The sequence below is a fragment of the Cyprinodon tularosa genome, unplaced genomic scaffold (genome assembly GCF_016077235.1).
Source record: "Cyprinodon tularosa strain WSP-4 unplaced genomic scaffold, ASM1607723v1 ctg207, whole genome shotgun sequence".
NCBI classification, from domain to species: Eukaryota; Metazoa; Chordata; class Actinopteri; order Cyprinodontiformes; family Cyprinodontidae; genus Cyprinodon; species Cyprinodon tularosa.
Window position 1 is genome coordinate 515790 of NW_024038767.1, and position 18872 is coordinate 534661.

At 36.7% G+C, this 18872-nt stretch overlaps 2 protein-coding genes across 2 annotated transcripts; both read left to right on the forward strand.

The window, feature by feature from the left end:
- Positions 1-1586: 1586 nt before the first annotated feature.
- On the forward strand, positions 1587-9411 carry lgals3a (lectin, galactoside binding soluble 3a). The gene is made up of 6 exons (XM_038285103.1): positions 1587-1745; positions 2112-2129; positions 2260-2949; positions 3927-4015; positions 7206-7362; positions 8603-9411. The coding sequence occupies exons 2-6, from the start codon at positions 2115-2117 to the stop codon at positions 8756-8758; spliced, it is 1107 nt and encodes a 368-aa protein (XP_038141031.1). The 5' UTR covers positions 1587-1745; positions 2112-2114; the 3' UTR covers positions 8759-9411.
- A 1895-nt stretch (positions 9412-11306) lies between these two features.
- On the forward strand, positions 11307-18151 carry LOC119783560 (synaptojanin 2 binding protein). Its single transcript, XM_038285145.1, has 4 exons — positions 11307-11497; positions 11932-12068; positions 13637-13732; positions 16541-18151. The coding sequence occupies exons 1-4, from the start codon at positions 11434-11436 to the stop codon at positions 16676-16678; spliced, it is 435 nt and encodes a 144-aa protein (XP_038141073.1). The 5' UTR covers positions 11307-11433; the 3' UTR covers positions 16679-18151.
- The last annotated feature ends 721 nt before the right edge of the window (positions 18152-18872 follow it).

The window sequence follows — 18872 nt, forward strand, 5'->3', positions numbered from 1 at the left end:
TTCTGTGCCAGTGCATATCATCATAAAATATGTAATCAGTACTACCCCCAAAGTACAGGGGCCCTTGTGACTTTCGGTCCCTATCTAGAACCGCCTATGTCAGAACAGTTTGGGTTTGGTTAATTTTATCTGTTTTAAAATAAATTTTGAACTATATTTTAAGAATAGTGTAAAGGCATCAGTGGCAGAGGCGTAGCCAGAAAGGTTTATAGGGGTGGCCAGGCAATAACCAATGTAAACTGAGGGGTGGCTGAAGGTGGGTAGGCCCCCAGAACCTCAGGGTCAAGCCTAATATGAGAATTACTCTACTTTCCTACAGCCTTTGCTAACAAATATACGCATGTATTTAAACATCTGTGCTTGCTAGATTAAAGGTATAGTGGAAAAAATTCTTTCAGGTTTGAGTTCTGGGGAGAACATCTTTTCTATTGTCATTACATGCCTGCTTTTATCCATAATCATTCTGCATAAAATTAATATTTACAAGTACAAATATCTAAATAAATTAATCATTTAATACGTTTTTATTAAAATAGTTATTCATCTATGATTTCACTAAAGACTCTTAGATGACTCACAGAGACTGATCATTATCTCTTTACCCCTATAACACAAATTCTAGTTCTGAGAAGAGCATGAATTCTGTACTTATCATCTTTAATATTAGTATATTGATGTGTATAATTAACCACAGTTTTTTTTGTTGTCAAGAAATTATTAATATATATAAAAAATATTGAATAATATATGAAAAATTAAAATTAATACTCCATTGGAGAGTATTACTGCTGCCACCATCTGTATTAGAGGGGAAAAAATGATAGGGGTGGCCAATGATTGGCTAAGGGCATCTAGCTCCGCCCCTGATCAGTGGAAATTATATGCTTACAAAAAACGATTTCCCTTCATATCCACTGTGCTAAATGGAGAAATTCTAAACCTTCCTTTCACTGGTTTATTAATTACTTTAAAACCTATTTTTCTTCTCTTAAAAAGATTTTTAAAAATGACAAATATGCCGAAAAATTGAGAATTGATTTCTCCAAACATCTGCTATTCTAAGCGCATTCACCTTTTTGTTTTTATTATTTCTATGGCTCTGTCTATGTTTTATTTAAATGTTTGCTGAGATAAATCCCCTGATAGTTGTCTTACTTTTTTGTTTTTCTTTTATTAATTGATCTTTATCTATTCATGTACACCTTTGCTATCCTCTCTGAGAGTATTTTTTCATGTAGATGTTTTTGACTAAATAAAAAAAAAAAAAAAAAAAAAAACGATTTCCCTGTTTTTATAAATTTTGATGCAAATAGTTTTTTTTATTTAAGGAATTGTGTTATAAGGTTAAATAAAGTTTTTAATCTGTCTGTCAGTCTATTCCTTTTACTGTAAATTGTAACTAAAGAGTCGTTTTGAGGTTTTTGCTTAGGATGGTAAAACATTTTCGTCCATCTAATGTTTACATATCTGGATTTGTTTAGAAAAAAAAGATTATGATTATTGCAAATATTAATAAAATAGAAAAAGGAAAATTTTTGAAAGATGTTTCTGGGGGCGGATTTGGAGGTGTTTCCACCGGAAGTGGCTCCGCGAGCTCCTTTGCAGGAAGTGTAGTTTTTCCAAACACACCTACCGTTAGCTTCCACTGCTTAGCAGCGCCAGGCTAAAGGAGTTGGCTAACAGGGTTTCGGAGCTTCTAAAAACGTCACCAGCTGTCATTCAACAAGTGTCTTGCTTTTAAACAGGTATCGTATAACATCAGCTCTCTATTTTTCTTTCTTACCATAAATGTAGACCAAACAAACCTAAACTTAGCAGGGGTTAGCTAAACGGTTAGCCGAGAATATCAGTAGTTTTTCACATTGCTAAAACATTCCCACCGCCTCCACTGTGATTTAGAGGCTCTTCCTTGTTATAATGTTGTTGTTTTTAATGTTTTACTGATGTTGAGTTATTTTCTCTCCGTCGCTGTGGACTTTATGATTCACCATTTCAGGGTGGAAACATTTACTCAGAGCTTTTTGGACCTGCCCACAGATATTTACTGCTTGATAAAATGTGTTCGAAGTACTTCAAACTAAATTAAGTCTCTTTTTCTATTTTTTTTTTAGATCATGTCAGATTTCTCGGTGAGTTTATTGATTATTTGTATTTAATCCATGTTGAAATAGCTGGATTCCTTTTTTAGTTTGCTGTGGAAATAACTTGTTTTTGTTGTGGGTGGAGACGGTCATTTGTACTTTCTCTCTCTGTCTGCAGCTGTCTGATGCTTTAGGAGACGACACACCGAGCCAGGCTAAGAAAACAAGCACTAATCCAGCTGTTCCCGCCAGCAACTATCCCCCTGCTTCAAACCCAGGATGGCCCGGATCCGCCCCTGGGGCCCCCTCTCAGCCCTCAGCACCAGCTGACTTCAGCGGTGGCTTTTCTGGCCCAGGAGCTCCGGGGCCGTTCCAGTACCCCTCAGGTCCCGGAGCACCGGGGCAATACCCGGGGCCTCCCTCAGCACCTGGTGGCTTCCCTGCTGGCCCCGGAGTACCTGGACAATATCCTCCTGCTCCTGGAGCTCCGGGTCAGTTTCCCTCGGGTCCAGGGGCGCCTGGACAGTTCCCTGGGCAGTATCCATCTGAAGGAACTCCTGGACAGCTACCGGGAGGCCCGGCTCCTTACCCAGCAGGACCGTTCCCCTCTGGTCCTGGTGCTCCCGCTGGCCCTTATCCAAATGTGCCATTCCCTGGAGGCAATGGGCAGTACGGACCAGGAGGTCAAGGTGGATTCCCCCCTCCAGCCGGTCCAGGATCTTTCCCTTCATTCCCTGGTGGTGGTTTCCCCCCAATCCCACCTGGGTCATGGGGATCACCAGGGGGAGGTTTCCCCCCTGCTCCTCCTCCCTATGGTCCTGGACCCATGGGTCCGTATGGGGGTCCTGCCGGTCCAGGAGGCACACTGGTGAGTACAAGCTCTTCCTCGACGTTATATCTTGCTTACTTGCTGGATTTTTTTCCCTTTCTTTTGTAAATCCTATCTGGTGTTTGAGGGAAAACCATCTGGGGGTCGGCTCCTAAAGGCTCGTTCATTTGAAAGTTATTTCTCTGCATTTGCTGGTGGGATCTGCCTAAGAGGTGCATTTGATTACATGTTTCCCATCTTGGTCTCTGCTTGGGTGCAATGCAAATATAAAGTCATAGTAATGTTTGTTTAGTGGAAGTCAACAGGAATGTATTTCTGTCTTTCAGCCCAGATATAATCCACCATATTAATGAAAGCAATGAACTCAACTTTTCAGTCGGACACGGACATCCCATCCAGCCTCATCTCGTGGTTTGATCGGTGCCAAAATGCATATAAACGACTGGCGTTCAGATGCAGTGTTAAATCTCCAGGATTTAATTCTTTAAGTGCAATATGATCTAATTTACTATTATTTACAGATGATGTTTACCTAATCAGTGCAACTTTAATCTATTGGTGTAATCTATCAGCACTTGTCAGATTCAGCTCTGGCTTGTCCCTTTCATGTATGATTTTAATAAAAACTTTGATTGATTGGTTCCATGTGGCTCAGGTTTTGGTTTGTGCAGATGTTGGATATTTACTGTGAAAAATGCCCCACATCCTACCGGTCAGTGTGACCTACTCCTTAGTGCTGAAACAAATGGAGAGAATGAGGTATTGCAGTGGGAATGTGAGGAGCATCAATTTTTTGTGCATTTTAGCTTATTGCTTGGTTCGTTGAATTCAGCATAATAGAAACCTGGATCTCATCATCAGGATATTATCAGCTGGGTAAACGCCATTTCTCCTTTTGCATCCTTAAAAGAAACTGTAATAAATAAAAAAAAGCATTGAAAGAATGTTTGAATATTTCTTCCTTAGTGGAGGAGAACAAATACTGTCATTATTTACACTGTAAACATTTCTTCCAGATGGTGCCTTATGATCTCCCCCTCCATGCTGGGATTATGCCGCGACTTTTAATCACAGTAATTGGAGAACCCGTCCCTGGTGCACAAAGGTACACATTTCCTAAAGCAATCCTTAGTCTCTTCAAAGTCACTTCAGGAAGGAAGCAAACACTTGAACAGCTCAACCTCCAATCCATCAAAGTAGCATAAAGTTGAAGCCTGTTACAGGAGTCTATCAGTGCTGCCACTCATTTATGAGTAACAGTTGAATCGTGCATCTGATAGTGTTCTGACCTCTTTAACTTCCTCACATGTTCAGTCTACAGTCTAACTAATTGTTAGTCCTTGACATTTGTGAGAGGCTGGCACAAAGTATTGCAAACTATGAACTGGAAGGGAATAGACGGATCTTAAGGCTTGCAAATAAAGTTCGATAGAAGTTTCCATCAATTTCTGTTCCTTCCTGTTTTCTCCTACATTGCTAGATAAGATCCCGGTCACTAGTTGCCTTAAGGCCAATTTATGCTTCTGACGCATAGCCTCTGCATCCGTCAAATCTCTCTGTGGCGACCACGCCCCCCGCGCAGTGGTTCTGCAACCGTCCTCGCGCATCTAACAAAAATCCTGACAACGCGTCGGACGCAAACCCGCGCAGACCTGAAGTGGAAGTGCACAGACAAAAAGCAGCTGTGATTGGTCCTTGGTACGCCTTTCCGACTGTCTGTGTGGTCGTCCTTCTCGATTTGGTGCCGGGGCGCGCCATTTTTAAAAATCAAGGAACAACTACAATGGAAAACTACGACGAAAGGTTAATCAGTCTTTTTGCCAACTCCGTTAACAGAACCTGTTCCTCTTCGATGTCTAGCAACTCTAGATCAATCTCCGTGACATCTTGCAGATGCGCCATTGTTGTTTTGGAAGATAAACACTCCCGCCGGCGTCGCCAAAGTTTTCGTGACCACCTGCCAAAGTTCTTGTTAGTTCTCCAATAGCCTCCCCCCTGCGCTTTGGCGGGAAACTGCTGAGCGTCCCTAGAAATTCCAGACCGACGGCGCAGAAGCATAACAGCAAAACTGATATGCGATCAGACCCAAGCAAAATTTGATGTGTGCGGCTGGAGAAGTATAATCTGCCCTTTAAGAGGCCAAGAGATGGAGCAAACATAAAACAATAAAAATAAAAAACAGTTCTTGTATCGTGAGACCAAGATTGAACTTTTTGGGTGATGTACAGAACAGCCATTTATTTTTTTCTCACTTAAGATTCCTCGTAAAATGACTTTAAAACTTTAATATCTAGCTTTGTGTTGTGTTATCCCCTTCAGGAGGTGACCCTAATATAAAATGCAATGAAATTCATGCAGTGAAACATGCATGAAAAGTGATTGTTTCAGAGCAAAGAATGGAAATTTAACAAACTAAATGTTTTCAGCTAGTATCACACAGTTAGCAAGTTTATAAGTTGTGATTACACAATAAAAAAGATGAATGGATGTCACTCTGAGCTATGGAAGCCTAAGGAGTGGAATAAATCCTGATTTTCCAAAAATAAAATCTTTATAAACCAAAACTTTTAGTCATTTTAATTGATTAAACGCGTTGACCTGGCGTACGATAGAAATCTAAACCTTAACATCAACCCAAACAGATGGCCGCTGGTAAACATGACAGTGGCTGTAGCATGCTGTGGGGGTCCTTTGGTTCTGTAGAACTTAGAAATCTGTTATAAATTTATGCTAAAATGGTTGAAGCTGGGGGAAAAAAGCAATGTTAATTGTAAACCTTTAAGTTAAATTTATGCTTATTGTTTTTGCGCAATTAAATTATGTCATTTTAGCCTCACGCACTCCGCATGGCGTCACCATGGACAGAATTTCCCCGCAGCACACCTGGGAAAACCAGTAACTACTTGAGACAGCACCATGCGGGGGAAACTTGCTGAACTAGCAACAGCTCCTACCGGCAAGAGTTTGCAAATTTAAACTTCACTTCGACATTTTGTGATTTAGATCATAAATATTTCTTTGATCACACTGGGGAAAAAATCTAAATCTCGATAAGTCATTTTGTCTTAAAATAAGTGCATTTGTTCTTGATGGAGGAGGTAAAAGAGACATTTGGTCAATGAACAAGAAAATTTATACTTAAAATAAGAAAAGACAATTGCTTCGTCTTATTTCAAGTGTATGTTATCTAATTATCTTATTTTAAGAGTAAAAATACTCATTCCATTGCAAATCATCTGATTTACCTTTTCAAATTACGGGTTAATACACTTAATTTGTGAAATTTTTACTTACCCGGTATTATTAGATCGTTTATCCAGTGCAACAGATTGCAGATTTGATTTAGCTGTTTTGCAGAGTAGAAAGATTTGAAATAATGTTCCGAGTTTAAAAATCTGGTAAAGACGCACCCTAAAACACTTGAGGCAGCTTTTGCTCTGAAATGTGGCTTCTAATAAGGAACTACTCCTTCCACTTCACAATCTCCCTCTTTTATTTGGGGCAGTCGCATAAAAACATTACGAGTCGTTGTTTTTTCACAAGCTTGTATATTTTACTAGTCCAGCATATTTGAAAATATAAATTGGAAGTAGACTCTCCTTAAAGAATATTTGATAAACAATGTAAGAGAAGTTTCTTTAAAGTTATTCATAATGTTTATCATGTTTTAGTATTTTTGATAAAAAGATATAAATGGGATTTGGACCTAATAAAGAAAAGCTTATTCATCTTTTTTGGGATCGTAACTAAACCAAAATATTCTGGAGAGATATGTCAAGGTTTTTTTCATCAAATAAATCTCAATATTACTTTATTTTGTGATTTACGGTAAATAACATATTCACAGCTCCAAATATTTACAAAAAATAAAAAATTCTAGATTTTATTGTCCTCTATTAATATCTGCATAGAATTCTTAAAATTTAGCTTAAATGCTAAAGCTATTCAAATGATAACTGCCCTTAAAGCGTTGCAACCCTCGAGTACAGGTTGGATTTTGATATAAAATAATTGCTCTATATTCTATAAAGCCCTTTGATGTTGTATCTGAGTGTAATTATTAAGGTTCTATGTTGTTCTTGTTTGTTCTCTGTTTGCAATAATAATAAAAAAAGAAATTGAAACCTGTGGCTGTAACCTGAAAAAGTTCGAGGAGATATTTTTTTTAGAATATATTGTTAAAATAAATATTTTTATGTTTTAAAAAGTGTGTGTGTTTGGGGGAGTCCTTAGCTTTTTATTTCTTTTTTTTTGTTGTTGTTGATTTAATCTTATGTAATGTAATTTTTCCTCAGGTTCCAGGTTGAGCTAATTAAAGGTTCCGATATCGTCTTTCACTTCAACCCTCGCTTTACGGAGCAAACCGTTGTCCGAAACTCCAACCTTGGAGGCCACTGGGGCCCAGAGGAGCGTGAGGGGCCCTTCCCCTTTGTCCAGGGCTGCCGTTTTGAGGTCAGATGCTCTCTACCTGCATTTTAATTATACTCTTTATACATCCAACAAAAGGCGCTAATTTGTAAGACGTGCTGAAAAAAACCAAATCACTGCAAAAGGTAGAAGTACAAATTAATTCCTCCACCTAAAAAGTAATCTGCTGCAAAATGAAGAATGTTGTAAACCGCATGTTCACGCTCCCCGCTCACCAATTAAAACGTTAAATAAATCAGCTGTGAAGCCGATAATGTCGGCCTCGTTGGTTGAAAAAGCAATTAAATATGAGGGAAAAAGGAAGAGATGGAGGGAAATCACAAACGTTATTAAGATGCTCTAATACAGGGGTCACCAACACGGTGCCCGTGGGCACAGAGGGGCCCTCCAGGACAACATGGGGGCCCTCAGCGTCCTGTGAAAACAGAATAACTCACATTGAAATTTAATTTGACAATGTTGCTCTTCTTTTTTAATAGTTTATAGAGCATTTAGACAATAATACAGATTAAAAATTACATTATCTAGAAGAAAATGATAAATTAAAAGTTTATAGGCCAGCATTAGTAGCCCTTCTTATGACTTAGTAGCCATGAAGTAGTTCTCAGCCTTAAAAAGGTTGGTGACCCCTGCTCTAATACCTGTGATGTGACCTTGTTCAGACGGTTTTGCGGAACTTTTCTAAAGTTAGCAATGTTCTCAATTTTACAACTTTTTGTGCTTCTTCAAAATTTCCAGCACGTAAAGATCAATGCAAATAGTTTTGAAATGCTCATATAATGCTCATATTTTTTTAACAGTACTTCGTCTTTTTTTTTTTTTTTTTTCTTGAGATCACTTTCTTTTATCATTCCGCTTTTTTTAATTATTCACAAAAGAGCGCTTGTTTATTTAGCATTTTATTTGCTTTGTTTCCTTTTTGGTTGCTACAATCATGTTAAAGGTCTAATACTGACACCAAAAGACATAATGAGTGAGTATTATTAGTGAAACGCTTTGAGCTGGTTAAAATAAAATGTTTTAAATTTGAAACCATAAGTTAGAATGAGTATATAAGAGCAATTTTATGCACTCTATTGTTTTTTAAATTAATTTAAACATATCTTTATATGTATCGATATAGCCAAAATATATGTTATTAGATTTTCTTCATATCGCCCAGCCCTAGTTGGAATGCCTTTTTTTTTAAATACATATATAAATTTGGGATGAAAATGCAGATTAAATGAAGTAACCCGTCATATTTCTCTTGCTGCTCTTTCAGTTGAAGATCCTAGTTGAAGAGGACATGTTCAAAGTGGCTGTGGACGGCACCCACCTGCTGGAATATGAGCACAGAGTGGGCGGTCTGGAAGAGGTGACCCTGCTGCGGGTCACTGGAGACGTCATCCTGTACAGCGCCGCCCCGAGCATGATCTGAACCGGAGACCCAGGCTGTCCTGGAGATCCTCTTCAAATTATTAGCTGATGTAACGGACGGCCGCCTCCATGCATGATGGAGCTGCAAATACACCCTGCAAAGTGCAATCGTCCCTCACTTGGCACATTTATTGAAAAGAGTGACTCAGATTGAATTAAGTCGGCACTTGATCATATTTTATTTTCTAATTCTTATTTTTCACACTAAACAAATTCTAATTTAAAAATTAAGTTTTCAATTAAAATCATAAAATCCGTTAAACTTATTTTTTTTCCCTTTTCTTTTTAAGTATTCCTTTGTAGAAGAAAATTGAGTCAATTTAATGTGTCCCGTGTTCGGAATCAGTCATTAATTTTGAGTAAAATAAGATTGTAAGCAAAGCTGGAAGGAAGCAGCGTCTCATACATTTCATGTAACCTCTGCTGAGTAGCAGTGTTTTGTCTACATGTGTTTCATTTTTTTTTCCTTTTGTCATAACATGATCCAACGTTTGTGCATGAAATTGTGATGCTGAAGGTTCACTTTTATTTTAAAGCTCAACCCGACCCTCTGGAGTCACCTACAGTAGGCTAATCATGGCGTTTCTTTGAAAGCTCACTATTTATATACAGTGTTTGCTCCTGTTCTCCTCAGCTCAAGGCTTCAAGGATTGTTGAAATAAAAAATAGATACTAGATGGCTTTCTCTGACTTTGTGCCAAAGAGGACTGGTGCATATTTTGAATTTCTAAATAAAAAGCATCAAACTTTAAACTTCTGTGCCGTCACAGTTTTTAACTTTTAGTTTGCAGATCTTGGAGAATTGTTAAATATATATATATATATGTTTTTTTTTTTTTTTTTTTTTGGGGCCCAACAGATTTTACTTTCACAAGTGGAGCAGTACGACTATTGCCATAGTGTTCTGCTTAATTTATGCATATAAATTGCTTTATTATAATGCATGCAGGGAGTTTTACAGATTATATGGACACTGCAATGTAAGTAGAACAGCAACAGAAAAGCAAAAAAGAGGAGATGAAAGGGAGATAACAATTAAACATCATCACCTGCAAAGAGATGTAACAACCAATGGATATAGTATAAGAGATACAATAAAGTAACACCTTGATATTACAGCTGAATCATATATATATATATATATTTTTTTTATTTTTATTATTTTAATAAGCCACTTTTGAAACTAGAATGAAACTACCTGTCCATCAAATCTCGACTCATGAAAGCTCTTTTTTTTATTCCCATGCTTACAAAATTGGGATCTAATCTGTGGCATATGCACATTATCAAGTGTCTTCCAGCTTCAACAAATGTTTAATGGTGTGTGACACTGCATAGCTACAGCAGGTGAATGATAGACATTTAAAGCAGCATTGGCCAATGAGCAAAGTAGTTTTTATTATTCATCCTGATGCTGTACTTCATCATTTCTGGAGGTAAATGAATAAGTGAAAACCAGAGTCTTGATTGATGATGTGCTTTCCTCATACTATCATATCCAACAGTTGGTGAAATATCTAAACTAAAGATTCTTTGTCAGGGCAAAGAATATCTGCACTGCTTCTGTTTATCTGCTCAGCTTTGGAGATCCAGGGTCTGTGATGCATTTTCAATCAAGATCAATTAGGTTTCTAATGTTTTCCAGTGAGTTTTGAAAAGAATTTAAACTTTCTAAATAATAGATGTGAATTTTATGAGTGAATAGTATTTTCTGCGATGTCATGTTTTTCCTAGACATTAAAATATATTTAAATAAAATTTAAAATCTAAATAGCTTATCCCAGATGTATAAACACTAAGAAAAAACATTTTTATTAGTGTCAAATTCTGCTATACGTTATGCCATAATGTTTAACTTCTTCTGCATGTGAGAGAATTATTATGGAGGACCTTTTTCTCTTCTGATGCTGAAAGAAATGATCCAATCCTCTGTTTGTTTCAACATGAAATCTCATTAAAAAAAAAAATGCTTTCATACCAGCAAAATATGGTTTCCTTTTTGTCCCACCAATGATTTTTGCATGATTTCCCCCCAATTGATTAACTTACACAAATCAGAAGTTCAAGGTTGAGTTTTTTTTTTTGTTAAATATTAGGTGCAAGGTATGTTTATATGAAATCTTTTTACGCATCTTGCCAATCTGTCTGGATGGGAATTGAAAAGGCAAATTTCTCACAAAATTATGAAATACTTTTTTGCATTTTTTCCCCCCAAGAGCTCAAAATACTTACCAGTATCACAATGATAGACAGGGATTAACACTAGCCATATAAGTAAAAAAACAAACAAAAAAATAAAACTGGGAAAAAAATTATTTAGTCTGGTAGCAAAGGTTAGTTTAGTCTTAAATTAAAAAAAGAATAAAATAAAACAATTCAAAATATTGTTAATAATAAAAAGTAATTATATTAGATAAAAAATAGAGGATGTGTGACTATTACATTTTGAATATAAAGTAAAGTAGGTAAATATATTGGTTAGAATACTGTTATTTAAAAAAAAAAATATTAATTCAAAGGTCAGCCTTGCGGTTCCTGGTATTGCCATCAGGGGGCAGCACATAAACAACCTGACTGCAGCCAAAGAGGTAAAATCGAAACTCTTCCATGAGTCCAGCTTCACAGAAATAGTTTGTTTCCCTCTCTGGTTTTCATCGTTTGGGAGTCTTGGCAAAAATGAACGGCTCTTTGATTCCTCATACAAAATATGTGGATATAAAACTGCGGCGGGGACCTGCAGGTAAGGAGAATACTGGTCAGAGAGTTAGCATAGATGCTAGCTGACTACGTAGCAGCAAAAAAGCCAGCAGCTAAAGGCTAACTGATGAATAAACTGCTCTGTTTAATGTTTTCATCCTGTGTCAGCCTCATAATTTGCTCGTCAGGGTGAAGAAATATACATTTAGATAAATATTGAATATCGAAATCATCAAAGTGGGTTTTTAATTAGTGAAAAAGTAGCATTAATCCTATATTTACAGTATGCTCATATGAAGCCATTGCAGTAATATTTAAAGTTATATTGTTTAAATTTATTGTTGATGTCAGACCAGCTTTAAAACTGCACCTGTTTTTGTACTTTGATCTAAATGGGATGGCTTCCTCTCTGTTCTTTTGCTCATTGATTTTTACTGCCTGACTGATTTATATCTATGTTTACTCTATGCTCTGTAGGTCTAGGGTTTAATATTCTTGGGGGTGTGGACCAGCCATGCAGGATGGATGATAATGGCATCTTTGTGAGTAAAATAAAGGAAGATGGAGCAGCAGCGCTTGATGGACGGCTGAAAGAGGAAGACAAGATTCTTGCTGTAAATTAAGTTTGTTTATTTTTCATCAGTTGTTCCCACTCTGTCAAACTACAGCCGTAAAAATGAGTGTATTTTGGGGATATAAGAGGAGGACCATGTCATTTATTGTGACATGGCAGGAATTTGTTGAAATTTCCAGACTTCTTTTCTTTTTGAAGAGTGCAGAGGGATCAGAATGGATGGAGAAAGTCTGTGAACATCCATTTCCAGGTTATTAGATTGAAATCTACGCTGTTTAACTTTGTTATGAACTACGGCTGTTTTCTTCCAAACCCAAGGAAACATTTTGCCTTCAAAGAGAAGCTGCCTTTCCCTGTATGGGCTTTATTTAATGGTGTCACCATATCACACCACTGCTGGAGGCGTGAGACCCTCACAGCCAAAGGAATTCGTTTTTATGACTTGGACATGAGCTAATATGGAGAGGTTGTTGCCCTGTGCAGGTCAGCTGCTAGAAAAAAGGAAATCCCTTTATCGTCCCACAATGGGGAAGTTTGTTCTCTGCATTTTGACCCATCCTCTTGGGGAGCAGTGGGCAGACATTGTGCGGCACGCAGGGAGCAATCGGAGGTTAAGGCTTTTGTTCAGGAACCCAGAGTGGAGGCTGTGGGGATCAAACCAGGTTCTTGCAACCTTCTCAGAGCAGAAGCGCACTGCTCTAACCGCAGTCATCACATTCTGTCTCACATCAACCCTCAGTAATCTAATAAATTCAGTTTGTTTCCAATATGAACACATTCTCCAACTGCTGGTTTTCATATGTAAGTCCTGGGCTGCTGATTGATCAGATTGCAGAACCCATGAGGTCAACTCAGAAATTCATGCATCAAAAAATGTCCCTTTATGCATGATTTTGAGGAAGGAATAGCATGAAAACACAGTTAAAAGCTCTAAAAGATGATTATGGCATAAGCCCTTTAAGAAGAGTGTCCCCTCACCATGATGCTGCCACCACCATGTTTTTATGAGGGTGGATGTGATTTCTGGACGAATAGCTGCAGCTCCTACCATGGACCTTTTGGCTCTTTTATCCACCTGTTTAGGTGGATATTCATGTCTTTGTCGGTTTGCTTTGACCCTTTCCATCTTTGAAAGCTGGATTTCCATGTGATGGAAAAGCTGTTAAAAAGTTTATAATATAATACTAGTTTAAAATTCTCAAATACCTTCTTTCTGCCCTTTCTTCCGTCGATCTTTGGTTCTTTATAAGGCTGGCTGTTCATCTACCTATGAGGCGTTCACAGGACATCTTTTAATAAATAGAGATTAAATTACACTCAGGTTGACTAAAACTGGTGAGGTGAGTTTTGTAGCCAAATGGTTGCTCTGCCTTTTATCTGGAGTAGCAAAGTGTTTACTCTTATTTTTAAAAAACATGCATGATTTTACTTCACTCTCTATTGTATTGGTGTTTCACATAAAGTCCAATTTAAATACAGAAGCTTTAACATGACAGACTGTGAGACATTCAAAGGTTAGGACCAGTTTTAAAAAGTGAAAGGAATGATTAACCGCTGCCCAGCTGCAGAGATGTTTGATCAGAGTTGGCTGTGTTTGTTCTGCTGTAGATAAATGGACTCTCACTGGAGAACCGGACTCACAGAGAAGTGGTGGAGATGTTCCGGACGGCGGGCGAGAACGTCGAGCTCCGCGTTCTAAAAAAGGTAGCAATCATTAGGGATCTGGGTTTTGTTCATATGTTCTTGGTTCATTTCATTATATCCTTTCACCAGTTTTGGATGAAATACTCAAAATTACTACTTCAGTAAAAGTATTGATACTCATAGTCAAATCTTACTAAAATCCAAGTAAAAGTTACATCTAAACATCTACTCAAGTTATAGCATTGAAGTACTCACTTTTGAAAATACTTAAGTATTTAAAAATACATGCATTTAAAAGTACTTAAGTATTCAAAAATACAAATAAAATTTCAAATATTAGAATATTTTTTGTAACTTTCACAAACAAACTTATGTATTGATGTGTGAAACTAATCCTACACCTCCTAAGGACTAGGGCTGGGGGAAAAAATCGATTTTGAATTGATTCATTTACATTTTTGCAAAATCAATGTCTAAGAAATGAGATCGATTAATTTTATAGTGACCCGCGTGACGTTCACATTCAAATGAGCAGGAAAGATGCTCTCAAGATGACTTCAAGCCAGACAGCTGCAAATAAAGCCAATAGGTTGATTGAAGACATTAAGAAATGGAGGCTGAGCAGCGAACACCCTGCAGTTACAGACAACGCTGCACATATGGTTTGTAGATGGAGATAATGCAGCAAAAAAAAATGTTTTTTTTTTAAAGAATAAAATAGTTCCCCCCACAAATAAAATTTATCCAAAAACTTGAAAATAAATGAATCTAAAAAACAACAAATTACAATTTAAATTGCAATTTTTTTAGCTGTGGTTAAAAACGGACACATTTTTGTCCAAGTGATTGAAGGTTCAAATCTTTTTTCTACTGAAATGTTACAAAAATGTGTAAACTTCTAAGTACCCAAATTAATTTAAAGTTGGGTTATAGCAGATAATTCCCTAACACATCCAAAAATGCTCAATCAAGAGAGAAAACATCTCCAGATGGAGGAAAATCTGCAGCTTTCTGCAGGAGGAACAAGGACAGGCTTGGCCTTCGGTGAAATCCTTACAGTCTAACTTTAAAATAAAATTCTACAGCTTCTCTGCATTGAAGCAAGACTGTGATGATGATGGTTTATATAAAAACTTAGAAGCATTTTTTAGGTTCCTCCTGGTGCGTAGGCGATTTGAACATATGACCTCATATTAAAAGTCTTTACTGATGCTTATCAAGGAAAATCTAACAAGGGTGTCATCTCCAGAACTTATAAAGGCCTATTATCTATAGTATAGAAGGAAGGTAATCTGATGATAACTAAGGAGGATTGGATTGACATTTCTCAATCCCAGTGGGAATTAACCAGCTCTCATTCATGGTGAGAATCTGAATGATTCGTTTCTTTATCACTAAAACAAAAGACACATTTTACTGGAGTTGAAGCTGTGTGTTGGAGGCAGTGTGGACACCAGGAAGCCGATCATTGGCATATCTTTTGGGAATGCTCAGTGGTTAGACCCTTTACGGCAGAGCTTCATAAGGTACTAAATGGTCTGTTTAAAACTAATCTTCTGCAGTTTTTAACATTATTTTTAGGAAGTTCTGATTTACAGTTCAGGAAAACTGATGAATATTTATTTGATATTCTGATAACTGCTGGTAAAAAAGCACTCGCAAGATGTTGGTTGGTTCCCGACCCGCCCACAATAAAAGAGTGGACAAGCATCGTAAATTACATTTACCTGATGGAGAGGATCACCTTCTCCCTCCGCCTTAAAAAAATATATTCACTAATAGGTGGAACAAGCGGGTTAAACACGCTGGTCTTGAACAAACAGAAGTATGGAATGGATGACCAGGCAACGCCTGTTTTTTAATTTGTGTTCTGTAGCATCTAAGGATTAATATATTAATGTATCTCTCATACTTTATTTCAAAAACTGCCTGGTATCTAATTTATTCCTAATTTTTTCAGGTAGATTTATCTTTCCCTGGTTGTTCAAAGTTGTTAGATGTAATTTATGTAACTTTTTATATTTTGTACACATAAAACATAATTGTAAGACAGAATTTGATGAAACTTTACCAGCAATCCATTAAATTTTGGCGATGACCCGTTTCATAATCCTGATTAGGGCTCCAATTAGCCATTCTTTTGCAAATTGATTAATCTTTGGATAATTTTTTTCATTAATCGATTAATATTCTGATAGGAAAAGGTTCCTTAAAGACTTTTTTTTTTCTTTATTTAAACCAGGAGAAAGTAAAACCTTTCCACTTGAGGAGTTCTGGACCTTTTTTTTTGTTTAATCTTAAATGCAAAACTTTTACTTTTGTTTTACAATTTTGGTATAATTGCTTTTCAAGGTGGGTTGTTCTGTCATATAAAGTCTGTTTTAGAGACTAAACTCCAGTTAATAATTAATTGATTACTAAATTAGTAGACAATTATTTCAATAATCGATTAATCACAATTAATCCAATGAATTGTTTCAGTCCTAATCTGGATACAGGATTTTTAAATAGATTCTCTAACATTGTGAGATAAGGATTAACAAGCAGTTCCCCTGTAAGCCAGAGGGTGGCAGCAGTGAGTATCGACAGCCTCAGCATCAGACTATGTTACTGAAGACAAAAACACAGGAAATGGGAACCGAGGATCAATTAAAAACTTTTTATGGGGATTTTTTACCAGATGTGTCCTTCATATAAAGGAACAATTCATTTAGTAATGATCCAGATGATGTGTCAGTTTTAGCTATAGGTGGAGTCACCATTTGGGTTAAATATTACTGCGCCCTCTGGGTGCTTTTTTAAAAACATTTCTTTGTGAATATTGCTTCTTGTGCAGCTCTCACATTTTCCCTGTTTTCTTTCCCACAGTCGCCTTGTCTAACAAACGGACCAGCGGACTCCCCTCCTGAACGCCAGTCCTCCATGTCCTCTCTGGGAATGTTGGTGTTATTTGCTGGAGCTGTATCAGTCTTCATAATAGCCGCCCTTTATAAACGGCGTAGATAGGAGGAACCTTTTTTTTTTTTTTTTTTTTTATCAAATTTGACAATGTCTGTATGTTAATTTTAGCACCAAAAACTTTGTTAAATGCCAAAAAAATGCCAAAAGAAGAGCAAAAGAAAGGAAGAGTGTGACCTTTCTTTGATTAGCAGCTAATGGTGTAGCGATTTATTCTTTTGCATATTCTGTGATGAATGGTAGCTTCTTGTGTTTTTTTTCCTGCGCAGGAAGATGCTACTTTACCATCAGGGTTGTTTTCTACAGAAAATGATTTACCGTGTGGAGATGAAGGGTCACGACATTCCTGCTGTGTGGCTGCGCCCCGCTATAAGCAGCCCAGAGCAAATGAACAACAGCGCCTGAAGTAAACGATTGACAGAAGCTCCAGTCATTCATGAAATGAAAACCCTGTTTCTGTTTAGTCATGCAGGTCCCTGACTGAACGCCGCGCCTGACCTTCAGGTCAGTGAGCGTGAGAGCACTAAGGCTTTTTTTTTTTATAGTGCCTTTTCTCTCTAGAGCAAATATCAACCAAATGCTCTGTGACATCATCAATATAATAACTACATTATAATATCCAGCTTATTTATTAAGGGTTAATACAAACAATTTGCTCCATTTAAAGTTGGTATATTTAGTAAAACATCTGATTATTCTTTAAAGATCTCAAAGCATCTGCTGGATGGGCCTATTTTTAGCTGCGGATGAAGACACTACTTGGTTTGTGTTCACTGCTGATTTGTGATTAATTACACAAAGCAGCAGCTTAACCCAATAAATGCTTCAATAGTTTTCAATAACGGGACTGATTGATACAGACCAGTACACTAAAGATGATCAGTAGGTCTTTATAAGTCGGTGCATTGTTGGTTTAGCTCAGTTTATCTGAGCTTTTAAATCGGTATTTTTTCTATATGCATAACTCTGTTATTTTAGGTTTTTTATTAGCTGTAAAAAATCTAAATTAGCTGAATTACACTTTTGACGTGAATCACTTTTTTTAATGAAAGTAGGTTTTCATTCGTCTGATTTCCCGAGATGCGTTTGCGACACAAATCATCAGAAGAGGTTCTTTTTTTTAATCAAGGTCTTGCAGAGATACGATAATACGAGAAAGGGCTCTGTTTTGTTTTTTGTTTAATATAACAAAACATTTAATTTATTGTATCAGACCAGCAGCAGTGTTGAAATGAGCTTCTGTCACGATCTTTTAGTTTTGCACTAAAGTAGCAGCCATGGAGCTTTTCCAGTCGCAGCCATGGGACGGGTCTAGACAGGAATTTATAGAAATATGTTGTAGTTTTTATTTTTTTTTTGGTTGGATCACATCAGTCTCTGTGTGCAGTTTATGTTGTAAATCGATGGATTTCTGCTAAGTGAGATTGTGAATATGTGCCAGGGAAGAAAATAAGAAGCACTAGAAATTATGCAAATATTCTCTGTTTGACATCCAGACATGTAATAAAATAGTTTATTTCACTTAAGTCTTGTTTTGTTTTTGTTTTTCTTTTACTGAGTATTTTTAGGCTTCAGTGCTTATAATTAGATATAAGATTGTGTCCAATTTCTAAGAAGGTGAATCTTCATTGTATTTTTGATAGTTTGATCCAACCAGGATGTAAAAGGTGAGTGTTTTTGATCCATTGTCTTTTAAAAACATATTTCTTTTCAAACACTTCATCAGAAGCTTTTAATCGAGTTAGATTAGAGATTAGATTAAATTAGATCTATACCTGCCTGCCTGTACAGGCGGTCCGGGTGTTTGGTGCTGCCTGTTCAGTAGTAAGTAGTTGAGAAAAAAGGTGCTAAAACACAATTTTATGCTTTGGTTAGCATGTTATAACAGTAAAAAAAACAACAACAAAAAAACATTTTTTTTTATCACTAAAATAAAAATAAAAAAACTGTCAATTTCTACTCATCTTACAGGATGCCAAGATAAAGAAGTAAAAGAATCAATCTAATTTGATCAGATTAGTAATCAGTGAGGGCTGCATGGCCAGCCTTGGTCTCTATGGACATAATTTAATTACACTGAAATATAGAGAATAGACTTTACATATAAAAAAAATATACAAACTTGCTTCTTCACAAAATGTAATCTATTTTAAGTGAGATTAATTACATTAGATTTACTTAATAACTAACTGTGCAGAACTTAAATTGACCTAAATAATTAGATCGTGTTCATTTTTTTTTA

What these genes read in the sequence shown, in the direction of transcription:
- lgals3a (XM_038285103.1), top strand. An exon ending in CCCGTCCCTGGTGCACAAAG is followed by an intron (nt 4,016 to 7,205) that starts GTACACATTTCC and finishes ATTTTTCCTCAG; the next exon opens with GTTCCAGGTTGAGCTAATTA. An exon ending in TCCAGGGCTGCCGTTTTGAG is followed by an intron (nt 7,363 to 8,602) that starts GTCAGATGCTCT and finishes CTGCTCTTTCAG; the next exon opens with TTGAAGATCCTAGTTGAAGA.
- LOC119783560 (XM_038285145.1), top strand. Translation starts at nt 11,434, where the DNA reads ATGAACGGCTCTTTGATTCCTCATACAAAATATGTGGATATAAAACTG. An exon ending in AGGAAGACAAGATTCTTGCT is followed by an intron (nt 12,069 to 13,636) that starts GTAAATTAAGTT and finishes GTTCTGCTGTAG; the next exon opens with ATAAATGGACTCTCACTGGA. An exon ending in AGCTCCGCGTTCTAAAAAAG is followed by an intron (nt 13,733 to 16,540) that starts GTAGCAATCATT and finishes TCTTTCCCACAG; the next exon opens with TCGCCTTGTCTAACAAACGG.